At 37.3% G+C, this 16,196-nt stretch overlaps 3 protein-coding genes across 3 annotated transcripts in view; 1 reads left to right on the top strand and 2 right to left on the bottom strand.

Annotated features, from left to right (window-relative positions):
- The window catches only part of LOC113051576 (CKLF-like MARVEL transmembrane domain-containing protein 4), a 23,258-nt gene extending 14,273 nt beyond the window's left edge, over positions 1–8,985 (top strand). The window contains exons 3-4 of the mRNA XM_026215468.1: positions 5,794–5,892; positions 7,120–8,985. Coding sequence (XP_026071253.1) covers positions 5,794–5,892; positions 7,120–7,284 — 264 coding nt within the window. The 3' untranslated portion in view covers positions 7,285–8,985. The remainder of the gene's footprint in view (positions 1–5,793; positions 5,893–7,119) is intronic.
- Positions 8,984–15,275, bottom strand: cmtm3 (CKLF-like MARVEL transmembrane domain containing 3). Its single transcript, XM_026215470.1, has 6 exons — positions 15,138–15,275; positions 14,243–14,420; positions 11,416–11,571; positions 11,215–11,310; positions 10,945–11,059; positions 8,984–9,938 (listed from the first exon to the last, which is right to left on the bottom strand). Exons 2-6 carry the CDS (start codon positions 14,357–14,359, stop codon positions 9,910–9,912), a joined length of 513 nt encoding a protein of 170 aa, XP_026071255.1. The 5' UTR covers positions 14,360–14,420; positions 15,138–15,275; the 3' UTR covers positions 8,984–9,909.
- cklf (chemokine like factor) lies at positions 14,441–16,196 on the bottom strand. Its single transcript, XM_026215471.1, has 4 exons — positions 16,037–16,196; positions 15,653–15,808; positions 15,411–15,506; positions 14,441–15,279 (listed from the first exon to the last, which is right to left on the bottom strand). Exons 1-4 carry the CDS (start codon positions 16,094–16,096, stop codon positions 15,166–15,168), a joined length of 426 nt encoding a protein of 141 aa, XP_026071256.1. The 5' UTR covers positions 16,097–16,196; the 3' UTR covers positions 14,441–15,165.

Genomic DNA, 16,196 nt, shown 5'->3' with positions numbered 1-16,196 from the left:
CCCATCATGCATTTTATCACATGGGTGGCCGTGCCTAAGTCCCACTGGAGTGCTTATTGGCTGCACATAGACAAACCACCCAGCGTTATTCCTTCTCTCCTCTTACAGTGTGCATTTATGGATGTTTTAAGGATAAAGAGAGAGTTAGAATTCAACATTTGAATATTTTCTCAAAGATCAATCAAAAAAAGATTTTTTACAAATTACTGCTTCAGTGCAGCGTGGCACGGAGGCGATCAGCCTGTGGCACTGTTGAGGTGTTATTGAAGCCCAGGTTGCTTTGATAGCAGCCTTCAGCTCCTCTGTATCGTTTGTCAGATGTTACTTATCAGTGGTGGACGAAGTACATAAATCAAGTACTTGAGTAAAAGTACAGATACATATGGTAAAATATTACTCCAGTAAAAGTAAAAGTACTCCTTTTTTAATTTTACTCAAGTGAAAGTACAAAAGTACTCAATTTTTTATGTACTTAAGTAAAAAAGTACTGCAAGATAGATGTTTGCAATTTTACATAGGCTACTTAATTTAATTTTATATTAGCACATTTTTTTATAATCCTACTGCTCAAAATACCTGGGATTTTTTCCAAAATAACCACTATATGGAGTCGAAATATATTTTTGTTGTTGATATGGACTACGCTGATGAGAGTAATGCTCACTGTGAAGCTTACACTGTGATGTACCTGAGAGAAAACAGAGATGACCATCTGATTTTCACCAGTAAGAAAAAAGTATTTTAAAGTTAGTTGTTTTACAGAACATCAAAGTTACAGTACAGACCAAAAGTTTGGAAAACTCATACAAAGAGTTTTCTTTATTTTCATGACTAAGAAGATTGTAGAGTCACACTGAAGGCATCAAGGGCTATTTGACCAAGAAGGAGAGTGATGGGGTGCTGCGCCAGATGACCTGGCCTCCACAGTCACCGGACCTGAACCCAATCGAGATGGTTTAGGGGTGAGCTGGACCGCAGACAGAAGGCAAAAGAACCAACAAGTGCTAAGCATCTCTCGGGGAACTCCTTCAAGACTGTTGGAAGACCATTTCAGGTGACTACCTCTTGAGGCTCATCAAGAGAATGCCAAGTGTGCAAAGCAGTAATCAAAGCAAAAGGTGGCTACTTTGAAGAACCTAGAATATGACATATTTTCAGTTGTTTCACACTTTTTTGTTATGTGTATAATTCCATATATAATTCCACATGTGTTAATTCATAGTTTTGATGCCTTCAGTGTGAATCTACAATTTTCATATTCATGAAAATAAAGAAAACTCTTTGAATGAGAAGGTGTGTCCAAACTTTTGGTCTGTAATGTATATATGACTTGATAATATGGCCTGAAGTTAGGAAGAACATTTTAAGGAAAAAATAATAAAAAAATTTCATAATGATTTTTTCCTTCTCAAATCTTGTCTGTGGTTTAAAAACACCCCAGGCCAAACGGGGTGCATCTCTTCCCACTGATAATTACTGTAGTTACCATGTTCTGAACATCAAATCCTTTCTTTTCTAACCAGATGTAATCTATCTATCTATCTATCTATCTATCTATCTATATATATATATATATATATATATATATATAGATAGATAGATAGATAGATAGATAGATAGATAGATAGATGTGTGGCTGAATAAAAATATATGGACATTTATCAAAATTACATCAACTTAGCACCAACAAGCTTGTTAGCTAGACAGTTAGCATCAGCTAACAATATTTAATTATTTTCAGTACGATGAACATTCATGTCTGTCTACTCGTCTAGTTAATCCAAACAATATACATATGTATAACGTGTCGATAAACAATATAAAAACAGACGTCACATAGGACATTTTAATAAAACTGTGTTAACATTACGGCAGCGGTGAATTTGAACATGCATGAGTTATTGTATTTAATCTGTGTTGTTTTAAGGTTTTTTGTTGTTGTTGTTGTTGTTGTTGTTTTTTACCTAAAATTGATGTGTCTGCATTGTCTGCACTCGAGCATTTGAGTGGGCTTAAATAGATCTCTCTTTACAACGGATTTAGTTCCCAAACAACTGACAGTTTTGACCTAAATATGATTTTCAGTTACAATAATTAATCCAAAATTTCGACATAACTTACTTTTAGCAACATCAGACGCACGCGCGCTCACAAGATCTCCCGGTTCTTACTTCTGGTGACTCGCACTAAACGGTTCATTTGAATCAGTGAGTGGTCGACTCTAGAACAGCTGCAATCGGATCATTCTAATTCGTAAACGAATCGTTTGGTGCGATTCGCGATCCGATTTAAAAGTTTCTTTTGAAAAGACTCCGTTCGTTAATGATGAATCAGACACCGCTTCTGAGTGTCGGAGCACGTGATATAGGGAGTAACGATATGTTTTATGAAATGTAGTGAAGTAAAAAGTACGATTTTATGCTTTGGAATGTAGTGAAGTAAAAGTAAAAGTTGCTCAAAATAAAACTACTCCAGTAAAGTACAGATACTTGAAAAATGTACTTAAGTACAGTAACGAAGTAAAGCTACTCCGTTACTGTCCACCACTGTTACTTATCTTCCTCTTCACAATACCCCATAGATTCTCTGTGAGGTTCAGGTCAGGTGAGTTGGCTGGCCAGTCAAGCACAGTAATATCATGGTCAGGATACCACTTGGAAGTGGTTTTGGCACTGTGAGCAGGTGCTAAAGTCCTGCTGCTAAATGAAATCAGCATCTCCATAAAGCATGTCAGCAGATGGAAGCATAAAGTGCTCCAAAATCTCCTGGTAGATGGCTGCATTGACTTTGGACTTGAATCTAATAAGAGGACTTTGGATCACTGAGCAACAGTCCAGGTCTTGTTCTCCTTACCCCAGGTGAAATGTTTCTGACGTGTTTTTTTTTTTTTTTTTTTTTTTGTGGTTCAGGAGTCAATGGTTCTAGGGATGTAAAAGCTGTAGCCCTTTTCCTGAGGCCTTCTGAGTGTGGTGACTCTTGATGCACTGACTCCGGTTTCAGTCTACTCCCTGTGAAGCTCTCCCAAGATTTTGAATCATCTTTTCCTGACAATCTTCCCAAGGCTGTTGTCATCCCTGTTGCTTGTGCACCTTTTCCTACCACTCTCTTTCCTTCCAGTCAACTTTCTATGAAAATATTTTGATACAGCACTCTGTGAACAACCAGTGCTTTCAGCAGTGACCTTCTGTGTCTTACCCTCCTTGTGGAGAGTGTCGATGATTGTCTCCTGGACAACAGTAGTCTTTCCCATAATTGTGGTTGCATGTTCTAATCTAGCCCAAGAGGGACCCAGTATTTATACTCAAAATTGATCAAACTAATCAAGCTCAAAATGGAATATTCAAATTTTTTGAGATACTAATTTTTTTATATTCCTAAGCTGTAAATTGTTACAATCAGAATTAAAACAAAAAATATCTTGACATATTGCAGTTTGTGTGCAATGAATCTAGAATATAAGAAAGTTTTTTTTTTTAATGAAATTGCAAAAAATAAAGACCTTTTCCATGATATTCAAATTTATATATATATATATATATATATATATATATATATATATATATATATATATATATATAAATGGATCAAAAACAAAAATGCACTATATACGGTACATTATATACTGTAATTTCTGAAGGACTTCATGAATGTTGTAAATACTTGGTGAATTTGGCTTCCCTCTGCCTGTCAAACTACATCACTGCAGTAACAACCACACTGCACTGCCAGCTCCTTGTTTTGACTCTTTGGTCATTAAAGGGTTTTGCTTATAGTTAGATGTACTTGTGAATATGTAAATGTGTCTTGATATGAATTCACTCATGTTAATGTTATTTTTTTATGAGCTAACATCTGTGGCCACATACAGACTGCACATTATTAGTTGCCCCTCCTGCTGTTTTTGTAGACATAATTTGCTATTTGTTGGAAATTTGTCTCTTCTCCAGGAACAAATCATGGCAATGAAAATATACATTAGGTATAGAAAAGAATCCCCCCGCAAATAAAATAAAATAAAAAAAAAACATTTAGTTACTTTTCAGCTTGAAATGAAGAGAAACATTTGTTTTTGGGGTTTTTTTTTCAGCTTTTTTTTCCAGCTATATTATTCAGTGCACCTTATAACATCCAATTGAAAGATATAATGCAAACATATCAGAAGAAAGAAAAAAAAGATCATTAAGTTGTGTCAGTATTTTGTTAAACCACCTTTTGCTTTAATCACAGCCTTAATCTGCTGGGATGTGTCTCTACTAGCTTTGCACATCTAGACTTTGCAATATTTGCCCTCTCGTCTTTGCAGAACTGTTCAAGTTCAGTTAAATTTGATGGTGATCGTTTGTGGACTGCAGTCTTCAAGACATTGCACAGATTGTCAGTGGGGTTTAAGTCTAAGCTCTGACTAGGCCATGCAAGAACATTCACCTTCTTCTTCAATTCACTGTGTGCTCAGTTTTGATGTGTGCTTTGGGTAACTGTCATGTTGGAAGGTACACTTTCTTCACATTGACAACTTTTTGGCAGAGGGCAGCAGATTTCCTCAAGAATTTGATGGTATTTTGCCCCATCCATGTTTTACTTCTATCCTGACAAGTGCTCCAGTCCCTGCTGCAGAGAAACCCTCCCAGAAGAGGACATTACCCCCTCCATGCTTTACTGGAGGAATGCTGTTATTTGGACTGGATTTCTGCCAGACATATAGTTTGGTTTTGAGGCCAAATAATAAAATGTTAGTCTCCTCTGCCTCCGAATCTTCGAGGTGTGTTTTGGCAAAGCTCAGTCATGACTGCATGTGGTCTTTTTGAGGAGTGGCTTTTTTCTTGAAACCTCCCATACAAGCCACATTTGTGAAGAATAAGTGATATTGTTGTCACATGCACACAATGAACCCTCTTTGTCATGAAAGCAATTGCTTCAGAGTTGCTGTAGGTCTCTTGGTCACCTCTCTGATTTGTGTTTGTATCAGTCTCCTGACTTGTGCCTTTCCACAACTTTATCCCGTAGACCTTTCGACAGTGTCTTGCCACTCATAGTGGATTGTTTGCTTCAGTTGCACTACCAAGGACTGAAATGATCCAGGAAAGCTATTTTCATTTCAAAATGCTCATAGATGAAAGTCAATTGGCTTTGTCTGCAACCGAGAAGGTGATTAGCTACACCTGACTGAGTTTAAAGTCATTTTAAGGAGGGGGTGATCCTTTTTCCAACTCAGCACCAAAATGTAAAAAAAAAAAAAACAACACTATGTCTTTCACTTGGATGTTATAAGTCGCACTGAATAAATACAGCTGGTTAAAATAAAATGAAAAAACTGTATCTGTCCTCATTTTTAAGCTGCAAAAGAACAGCATTATTTTAAAGGGGGTGATTCTCTTCTATACTCATGTGTTCCTTGTGTGTGTTATTGTGTGTGGAGATGTGCATTATTTGCTAGTTTCACCAACACCAGTCCCATATTTATTAAATGTGGTTGTCACTCCCTAAACTTTGTAGTGCTTACAAACCTATGTGCCTTGTATGATGAACAGACCAGAGGTCATTTTGAAAAAAATTGTTCACTACTGTGCAACAGTTTTTTTAATATATATCTCAACTCTCATTAGTCATTACTCCAGTCTTCAGTGTCCCATGATCCTTCAGAAATCATTCTAATATGCTGATTTTAAGGATCAAAAACATTTCATATTATCAATCTTAAAAAAAAAAAGGTTGTGTAGCTTAATATTTTAATGAAGACATTTATATATATTTATAATTTTCAGTATACTTTAATTCTCTCTTTCTCTCTTGCAGGATCTAATCAACACTGCCACCAGCACCTTGTTCTTCTTTCTGGCTTCAGTGGTTTTGGCAGCTCTCAACCATCAAACTGGAGCAGAGATTGCAGCTGTGGTACCTATCCCCTTACTCAGCTCTTTATTTCATCAATCCTGTCCCTGTGGTTGGTTGTGGTTGAATTTGAATGTTTAGTCATTTCCCAAGTATTTGAAGTGGGCCCTAATCTGCCCGGGCTCTGCTACCCTCCAGTGGCTGAACCGGAGTAAGCACAGAGTCGTTCCTGAAGAGAGTCCCGGACAGGCAGACAGTGGGAAGTTCTGAGCAGTCATAGTCAGCATCCAACTAAATGTTTTATATGTTTTGCTTTGATTCTTTGATTTTTAACTCACTGGTTCCTATTTTTCTCCGTCTCCACCCCACTTCTCTTTTCATTCAGACTTTTGTTTTTCTTCTTTAGTTTCTGTCTCAGGATTTAGAATGTGTGTCAAGTTCCTGCGTAGCTCATTACAAATTCCCACAGAATTTGGTCACCGATCAACCTTGTATTTGTTTTTAAAATATTTTACGCTGCTAATTGTTTTAAGTTTTAAGCTGAAGTATGATTGCTGGAAACTGGCTTCCGTAAGTAATTCCTGAAATTCTACTGATTTTCCCCCAAACTCAGCACTGAAAATGGCCCAAAAGTCAATTAACTCCATCTGGGCCTGCTCATTATAGTATGTTATAAGCCACCATAAACATTTCAGATGCACATACCTTTCTAGTTAGTTCGTCTGTTTTGGTCAAGTGACTGGGGACACACCTCTTGTGACTGGGAAGAGGTTTGTTGTAGATGGTTCAGTGAAGAGAAGTAAAAGGCCAAAGTTATTCCCAGTATTGATACAGGATCAGATTCTCTTACTGAGATCCTGACCTTTATGACTTCAGTGTCTTCAAGAATGACCTGAGATCAGCAAAATATCCACCAACACTTTGGAAGTCAAAGGCTAAGAGTTTTATGATACAGATGTTCACAGCTGGAAACCACTCTAACACAGGGATTGTTCTGAACCACGGGGCACTGCAAAATTCCTTCAGCCTTCAAGCCTGCCAAAGAGATGGAGTTATCAACAACATATTGCAATGTACTAAAATATATATATATATATATATATATATATATATATATATATATATATATATATATATATATATATATATATATATAAGTTTATGATTTGATTGTCATTTGCTTAATGGATCCTCTGCAGTGAATGGGTACCATTCATAGTTTAAAGCTAAACACAATCCCTTGAGACTTTTTGATTATAAATAATTGTTTTTATGTGCATTTACTTCCAGATTTGTGGGTTCCTGGTCATGGGTGTGTATGGTCTGAACACATATTTGGCAGTTCAGAGATGGCGTCTCGGGGACTCGCGAGACGGACCCCTGCAGACCAGCGAGTACATCCGTGCCCGCACAGCCTCGCGGGGAGAGATGGAGTCACGGCCTGAGCTGCAGTAAAGCACACAGCTGGACCAAAAAACACTGAGACAACACATTTCTCATGATGGAAGCCTGATGTCAGGATGAGCGCTTACAAACAAACAATGGAACAAACTTATGGCACCTTCATCACCATCAGACTCCGGTCGTTGTCATGTGACTGTATGCTCAAATACTGTATCTGTCTGCTAATTAAGGGCTTTACCTTACCATGGTCTGGATAATTATTGACTCACACTGACTCCACTGTGCTCCTAAATTCCCCTCTGCAGTTGTGAAAACTGAAGTTCCTTCGGGATGATTTTGGGTAGAGATGGTGTGACTAAGATATTAGAAGCACCAGTATTTATTTGAATGTTAATTATTTTTGCAATACCACAGGTACTTTGGTAGCTACATTGTATCAAATGTCGTATTTCACCTTGTGAGTGTGACCCTGCGTTACAACAGACAGCAACAGATCGTCTGTGTGGGTGAAGAGAGGTGTGAGTTCATGACACTTTTTAGATACATATGTAGTCTAGATACTAATCTAAAGTTGATACAAGGTTTTGGTTACAAAATTGTGTGTGCATAGTTTTTTTGTTTTTTTTCGTTGTTGTTTGTAAGAATTTCTCTACTCCACTGTGTACTCCAACCCTTGATTTAAGTAAGGTTAGAGTTTTTAAAGAAGGTGTAAATATTATGTGTCCGTGTGTGACATTTGACATTTATGAAGGTTTCCTATTTGTATGAATTCTTATTATGACTGACACTAATAGACTGTATTTGAAGGAACAAGTGTACAAATGCATTAGCTAAACTGTATTTTATTTGATTTTCTTCTGTGTGCCTTAATCGTAGACGCTAGTCAAAATGCTCAATACTTTTGCACACTAATGTTACAATCACTTTAGCAGAATGACTGCTTCAGAGGGTGTGAAATTCAAACATTTTATCCGCAGTCTCTGATGAACTGATCCCCGGTATGATGATCTGTTTTTCTGAAGTGCTTTGTTGACACTCTAATGGATGTTTTTAAAAGGAGTGTCGTAGAACGACATCGTGGGGAAATTAAAAGTATCTTTTACTACAGATTTTAAGGCATTGTGCAATTGTATGTGATCATTTTTGTTTATATACAGTATTAATAGTTGTGTCTTATTTTAAATTCTTAAACAAATTCACTTTTATGTTTTGGAACAAGACCAAATGTTGAAAAGAAGTCATTTTGAGGTGTGGACTCATATTATAGACATTGATCAACACTGTGTGGGTTTGAAAATGTTAAAAGACAATCACAAGAATGATTTTCTTAAAGAAGGACTCCCAATGAAAGTGCAGTTTATTTTTCCTCTTTTGAAAGCAATACTATGTGCTTATGCTTTAATAATGTGCAAGAGCTCGGACTCTGTGCTGAAAGATTTTAGCACTGATTTTGACCTTATTGTTTGACTATTTTCAACTCCCAAATCATTGAAGTGTTTTAAAAGGAACTAAGTTGACAATTTGAGGGAGTCAATTTTTGATAATGATTGTAGTGTTTCTTGCTGACATTTCCCGTATTCAAGAACGCAATGTTTTATCCCATGTAACAGTGCTATAAAGTTGTATTTTTGTATTTATAGAGATGTGCATAGACTTACTTAATGCTAATTGTTTCAAACATTTGTGATGGCAATCTTAGTGGCAAAATTAAAATCTTTATTTGTTAAAAAATAAACAATACTACAAAAACTGCATCACAATTGTTTATTGATGTGGCAATCTGACAGTGCGTCTTTACACTAGAAGGTGGTTTACAAATGGATACATGCAGCATGCCTGAGAATACTATAGTAAACCAGGCGACGCTCCCTTATTCTTACACTGATGCTCACATTTATAATACAGGTTCAATAGCAGAGCAGTGCCACTTCAAGAATAGTACATTGCTAGGTGAGCATAATGAGACAAATCCTGCCATTTTTTTGCAGTACTTTGGCAAAACATTGGTATTACTTCAACATTACAAGACTAAAACCAATGTGTAGACCTGTGAAAGTAAGACAGGTGACTGTGGCCAGCCAACCACCTGCTAATTCCATACATGATGTAAACTTACTTTGTTGCTACAAAACATTCAAATTATTATTCCCAGAACAGGGCTTCATCACCAAGTCATGCATCTTTTTTAAAAGACAATTTAAGAGAACATATTTGGAGGAAATATTCCCTCAGAATAGTTCTAGTTAGTAAACATACACACGCACACACAGCTTCCAAATATAGTAATAGAAAAAGACTCGTACATACTGTAAAAATGGAACTGAACACTATAAGAACGTCTAAGCTGTAAGAGGCCATACATAAACATCACAAATGGTACAATACTGCCCTTCTTTTTAAAAAACCTGTCAACAAACTTGACTGATGTGAAGCTGCGTCACTGGAATAATTCACAGCTTTGGGGAAATCAAATAAGAGAGGCTTGGATTGTCTGGACGCATACAAAACTTGTTGAAAACTCTTTAGCTTGTGATTTGAAATAGACTGCTTTAGACTACTCTAGTCACAAAAACCATACCCAAAATAACAAACAATAAAAAAAGTTATACTAAAGTCTGTTTTGGTTATCAGGCACTGTAGTGGTCACGCACCAGGTCTTTGGACACAATCACAGCTTCAGTCAGAGTCAGAGTCTGAGTCATCATCTGTGAGGAAGAAGAATGTGTTATTCCGGAAGAAAGAGTCTCTGAATAACAACAGGAAAGGGAAAAACGAGATGGGGGATTCCCAGTGAAAATAGTATTCCATGGAAGTTTAATGCATGTGACTATGCATGAAAATTGCTAGGACAGTTTGCTTGTAGCTAGAGGTACTACATGCTTTTAAAGGTGCTGTATGTAAGTTTTTGACTACTAAAGCATAAAAATACCATAATATATTTTCAGATATTTAAGAAACGTGTTAACATAATTGTTCATCTGAAAAAGAATGTCAATGTACAGTCAGTTAATCTCCTCTGAAAATGTGCTGTTAGGTCTCTGTTTTGGTTTGTGGAACCCGCCCACTGACAGTTTGCCCAATTGTATTTCGCCACCCTGGGTTGCCAGTTAGCGAAAAACACAATGTATTTCATTAAATTCATTGTCATGTGCGCTCGTTCCTGTTAGTGTCGTCAATCTGGCAACCTGCATGTGCATCAAGTGTATGGAGGAGAGGCCAGGTGAAAAAAAACACTCTCCAATATTTTGAATTTGGACTGCAATACCTAGTTCAACCACTTGGCGTCAATACTACATCCAGCACCTTTAAATGATACTGCGGGAATTCAGTCTGTCTGGTCTCTTACAGCGACTAGAAGAAAAGCTACACTGTGGATGACTAAACCACACTTCCTAAGAAACCACATCACCTTTCACTTCCTATGTCTACTCTCACTAATAGTTTTGCCGCTTTAGTTCGATGTGTAAAGCTTCATGCAAATATCATGTGACGGAGACTCCCAGCAGAAAGTTTAAAAGAACAGCATTTATTTGAAATATACATTTTTTTTTTGTCAATATAAATGTCTTTACTCTCATGTTTGATCAATTTAATGCATGCTTGCTGAAAAAAAAGTATGAACTTCTTAAAAAAAAAAAAAATATGAATAAATAAATACTGACCCCAAAGTTTTGAATGGTAGTGTAAATAAGAACCCAGTATTACTGATACCTTGTGTGTTTGGTGGTTCCTCACTGGGATCACCTCCCTTGAGGAAGTTGGCCAGTTCATTGAAGATGAAATAAAAGTCCAGGGCGAAGAATATTGTGGTAATAAAGCCAAATAACTAAGAAGTGAAAGTGAAACACATGTCACAGACACATGAAACCAGTGCAAACACCACACAAGTCACATGTTGTATAACTGTAAATAAAAAAAAAAACAGTTCTGTCACTGATAGTGCCGATAAAAGAGAATTAGACTGAACTGATGTGAACCTACCCCAGCAGCTTTTGAGGCTCCATCCACATATTTTGACACAGATATTATAGAGATGATGAAAAAGATGATGGATGCACTGACACAGCGCAGGAAGTCCTTGATGAAACAAAAGGCATGGTGAAGGGAAAAAGGACAGAACTGGTTCTCATGGACAAATAAAAAAAGCTCCATCACAGTAATTTTGTAGGTCAGTAAACTTACCATGAGGGGCCAGTAAAAGCCCTTAAATCTCTCATTGAACTTTGTAGAATAAGCAAACAGCAAGAAGAGGGCAGCCAAGAACTCTATCAGGGGAGCTGTGACGAAGGCAGCTGCTGTCGAAGCAGCAAAGCACACAAAGCTGATGAAGGACATCACCTGAGGGTACAGCACTTTTATTTAATTATTGTTTGTTATCATTTTGTTAATTGCTAAACATTTGTGACAGGGTGAGTGCACTTGACCTTTTAAAGAGAAAAACTCACAGTTAATCAATAAAGCAGAAATGAATGTTTTGACAGCATAAAGATAGGGCTGAAAAGAGACCAGTCTGCCTTAAAGGGTTAGTTCACCCGAGAATGAAAATCCGTCCATCTTCTACTCACCCTCGAAGCATCCTAGGTGTATGCGACTTCTCATTTTCAGAATAATCCAATCAAAGTTGTATTAAAAACTTTCCTTGCTCTTCCAAGCCTTCCAATGGGGGTAAGCAGGTGTTTGTTGTCAACAGTTAAGAAGACGTGAAATAAAAGTGTGCATCTGTAATAAAACGTCCCTCACACGGCTCCGGGGGGTGAATAAAGTCCCCCTTATAGTAAATTTTTGTAAGATAAATATCCAGATTTCAAACATAATAATTTTTTTTTTTTTTTCACTTCTGCTGACTGTGAAGGACCGGAAGACATGCAGGTGGATGTTGTAGTATGTCAGCGCTGCGTGATTAGTGACGAGTGCAGAGAGAGAACAAAACAAAATGATATGCAGGAATAAATATCAATGATAAGTGTCCGGAATGATTTTATACATGACACGTTGTTTAAACATTCGTGCTGTTGCAACAAGCTCCATCTCTGCTGTCCACATCAATTTCACTCTGTGCTGCATGACTGCTTCCGTCTTCCATCATCTCGCTTTCTGATTGGATACTGTTTCGTTTCACGTGATAATCTCCAGAGCGTGCGCACGTTTGTCCTCGGGGGTTCTCCCCACACATGAGGATTTCTGATCGTGAATATTAAACATGTTGAATAATTACGATTTGCGTATTGTAGAACCATCAAGATAATCGGGACATAGCTAGGATTGTCAGAAGGTCAATCCTAGCTATGGGGGGAAATCAGACCAAAATCAGCCTGATTATCCAGCTTTACACCCATTTAAAGGCTAGGAAGAGCAAGGACAATTTTTTATATTAGATTGGATTATTCTGAAAGAATGCTTTGAGGTTGAGTAGAAGATAGACGGATTTTGATTTTCAGGTGAACTAACCCTTTAACACAAAGCAACATCATCTTGAACAGAACAGTATGTACTAATACACCACGTCAAAGACCTCTGGCAACTCACACAAGACCACACACATACACACGTGGTGAACTCCTAATGACCATTCACACCAAGAACAGTAGACTAACTATATAAAAGTGACAGTCACATGACATTCAGCCAAGTATGGTGACCCATACTCAGAATTTGTTCTCTGCATTTAACCCATACAAAGTGCACACACACACAGAGCAGTGAACACACACACACATACACTGTGAACACACACCCGGAGCAGTGGGCAGCCATTTATGCTGCGGCGCCCGGGGAGCAGTTTGGGGTTTGATGCCTTGTTCAAGGGCACCTAAGTTGTGGTATTGAGGGTGGATAGAGCACTGTACATGCACTCCCCCTACCCACAATTCCTGCCGGCCCAAGACTCAAACTCACAACCCTTCAATTGTGAGTCCGATTCTCTAACCACTGGGCCACAACTTCCCCACAACTATTAGCGGCTACAAAAGGATGTTCTGTTTAAACAGAACATATGCAACAGTTATGGCTTCTGCCAATTCTAATAGTCAAGTGCAGATTTGAATCTGATTGGCTGTAAATGTTTTTATCGATTAGCAGCTAGAAAAAAAAAAAAAAAATTCTGAAATTGCTTCCAACATCATGAAGTTGTGGTGTGGGTCGCTGTTCTCATAGAATGATAATGATAATTAAAAATTAGTTATTTAAATGAAGCTACACAGTTTTGTATTTGTTATGTCCTGTATACAAGCACACTAAGCCTTATACATGAACCTGAATTTTACAGCCTGAGAAGTTTAAATAGCCATTATATTTATATATAACATAAATTAAATTGTGTTGGTAAGTTAAATTGCTTGTTTTGTTATAGTTACAGGACCAAATGTCCCCACAAGGATAGTAAAACCTTAATTTTTTTTTTTTTTTACTTTGTGAGGGCATTTGGTTGGTCCTGACAAGGGAAATAAAAAAAACCTGTCGGGTAGGTTTAGGTTGAGGGAATAGAAAATACTGTTAGGTCAGTATAAAAAAAAAAAAAAAAAAAATAGAAGTCTAAGAAAGTCCTCACTAGGAAAACAAACATGAGTGTGTGTGAGTGTGAGTGTGTGTGTCTGTGTGGTGTAAAATATGAGGGGCGTTTTGTGACCTCTATAAGAAAGCCACTACTTGCCTTGAATTAAAAAAAAGAAAGAAAAGAAAAAACCCTCCCCCTTCAGATGAATGAGGAAAGTTTGAAAGTTTGACCTATTGCCTATACTGCAGAGAAGAAGAAAAAAACAACTCTTACTTATAGAACAAAGATGCAGAAACTTTTCAGAACAAAATATAATAATTAAGAGATAACCATTGAAAAACAGATCGATAAGAAAAAGAAACTAAAATCATCCAAAGTTACGTCGTACTTCTGTGGCTGCATCTAGATGCCAACAGCACGGGAAAAATACATACAATTTAGAAGATATAGCATGACACAAAACAACGACTACACTATCATGGATGTATTTAACATGATTAAAGTCGAAAAGCATACCACTTCACCGAGCAGCAGAATTCCTTTTCGGGAGGAGACGAATTCTTTACTCGGGAGAAGAGAATGAATAACGGTCTGTCGTGATCGGTTATTCTCCGGAGTCTCGATGTCCCCCATGATTCCTGTTCCGAGTCAACCTCACAGAGATGCGTCCTACTCTCTCTCCGCTGTGAGACAGCTACTCGCAGAGTGGAAACGGAAATCATGACAGTGCGGAAACGATCTGCATTCCCGAAATCTGGAGACTGTTACTAGCTCAGTGAACAGAGAATGTGGGCGATCTCTCACAGGACGGAGAGATCTGCTGTACAACAACTGCACGACTGAACAGATCTCATCTCATTCACTGTTCGGGGTCAGCCTTCAAGCCCCTTTTAATCCTTCAAAACTGTTTTTGAAACTTCTTAACTTTAGTTAGCGTCACGTGTTGTTCATAATAACATATAACGCTTTCAGAATGAGTTTAAAAGTCTACCATGAAAAAAAAGGCATAAGGCATAAGTCATGAATGCATTTGAATAGCCTACAATTGTCATGATTGGGAAAATACATTAAATTAGTAACTTTGGATAACAACAATCTTTCAGACAAAGTGCATTTTTACTTTGAGAACAAGAAAATTATTTGTTGAGACAATAACAACATGCTCAATTTATGGAGGAATTTATTTTGAGTGGTGAATATTTGTGGATAGGTTTCATCATTTTGCACACTTATGTGTATTAAAGCAACATGCATTCCCAGAGACAGTTCTGGACACTTTAGTTCACAGGACAGAGTGGCAACTCTATTTAATAATAATAATAATAATAATAATAATAATAATAATGAATACATTATACCTATATAAGTATTTTACAATCTTATTTTGGTTTTACAAAATAGGTCCGCTCACAAAATGAGACAGTTGGTCCTGTAAAGCTTTAATTGTTCCCTGTTTGGGCCTCTGGGCTGGTTCTTGGCTTGTTGAATGTGATTTTTTTGAAAAGGATATAGCCATCCAAAGACCACAAGGCTGCAGCTACAAAACCCACGATCTGTTGAAACATGATGCGTCTTAATGTTTGGGTCATTCACAGTGAGTATTCACATGAAGGATTTAAAGCCTGCATAGTGCTTAAAAAGATAAAGAGAGAGTTCAATGAATGGAGGATGTACGGTTTCTCACCCCTCCGCTCAAAGTGCCCTTCACTGTGTATGTAGAAACTGCTACCAGGCTAAGAATACACATCAGTGCAGCTGCAAAGAACGAGTTGAACACATCCTGTGAGAACATAAGGTCATTAATGGTTCTGTTTGCAAAGCTAAAGTTGCAGGCATTGGTTGTGTTATACAAAGTTCTCTGAGCAATAACAATGCTGCAAAATATTTGCATTCATTCAATCAAGCGCACTGGATTTATGCTCTTACAATAAGAGGCCAGACGAAGAGAGTGAACATCTTGTTGAGTTTCAGTAGGTAGAGCAGAAGAAAACCAAGTGTGATTAAAAATTCCATGCATGTCGCTGCAATGTAGGGCGACCTAGATGCCACTGCATAACACACAAAAGCCACAAAAACACATACCTGAAAATGAAAATGAAAGATTATTTAAGAACTTTTAGTAAGATGACTAGATGTTACTTGACTGAAATGTAAAGTGTAATGTGGTTTTAGTTAACAGGCCTACATTGTTTCCCTTCTTTAGCTACATATTAAGCCTATGCAAGTACTATTTATATAAGTAAGTGCGAGTGGTTCCCAAAATGGATCACAAATATCAAAACTATCATTGTTAAATTTGAGATGTCTCACCATTTCTGATATTTTCAGTAGACCTTTTGGAGACTTCAACAAGGGCAAATCAACCTCCATTTTGGCATTAAAACGATCTCTATGTTTTATGTCGATGAGTAGTTCTTATAACACAGCTTGTCAATCTTGACACATTACTTCCTCAGTGAGTGTTTCCTCT

The sequence above is a fragment of the Carassius auratus genome, chromosome 32 (genome assembly GCF_003368295.1).
Source record: "Carassius auratus strain Wakin chromosome 32, ASM336829v1, whole genome shotgun sequence".
In the NCBI taxonomy this organism is placed as follows: domain Eukaryota; kingdom Metazoa; phylum Chordata; class Actinopteri; order Cypriniformes; family Cyprinidae; genus Carassius; species Carassius auratus.
Note: the sequence above shows the minus strand (reverse complement) of the source record. Positions and strands in the feature narration are given on the sequence as shown.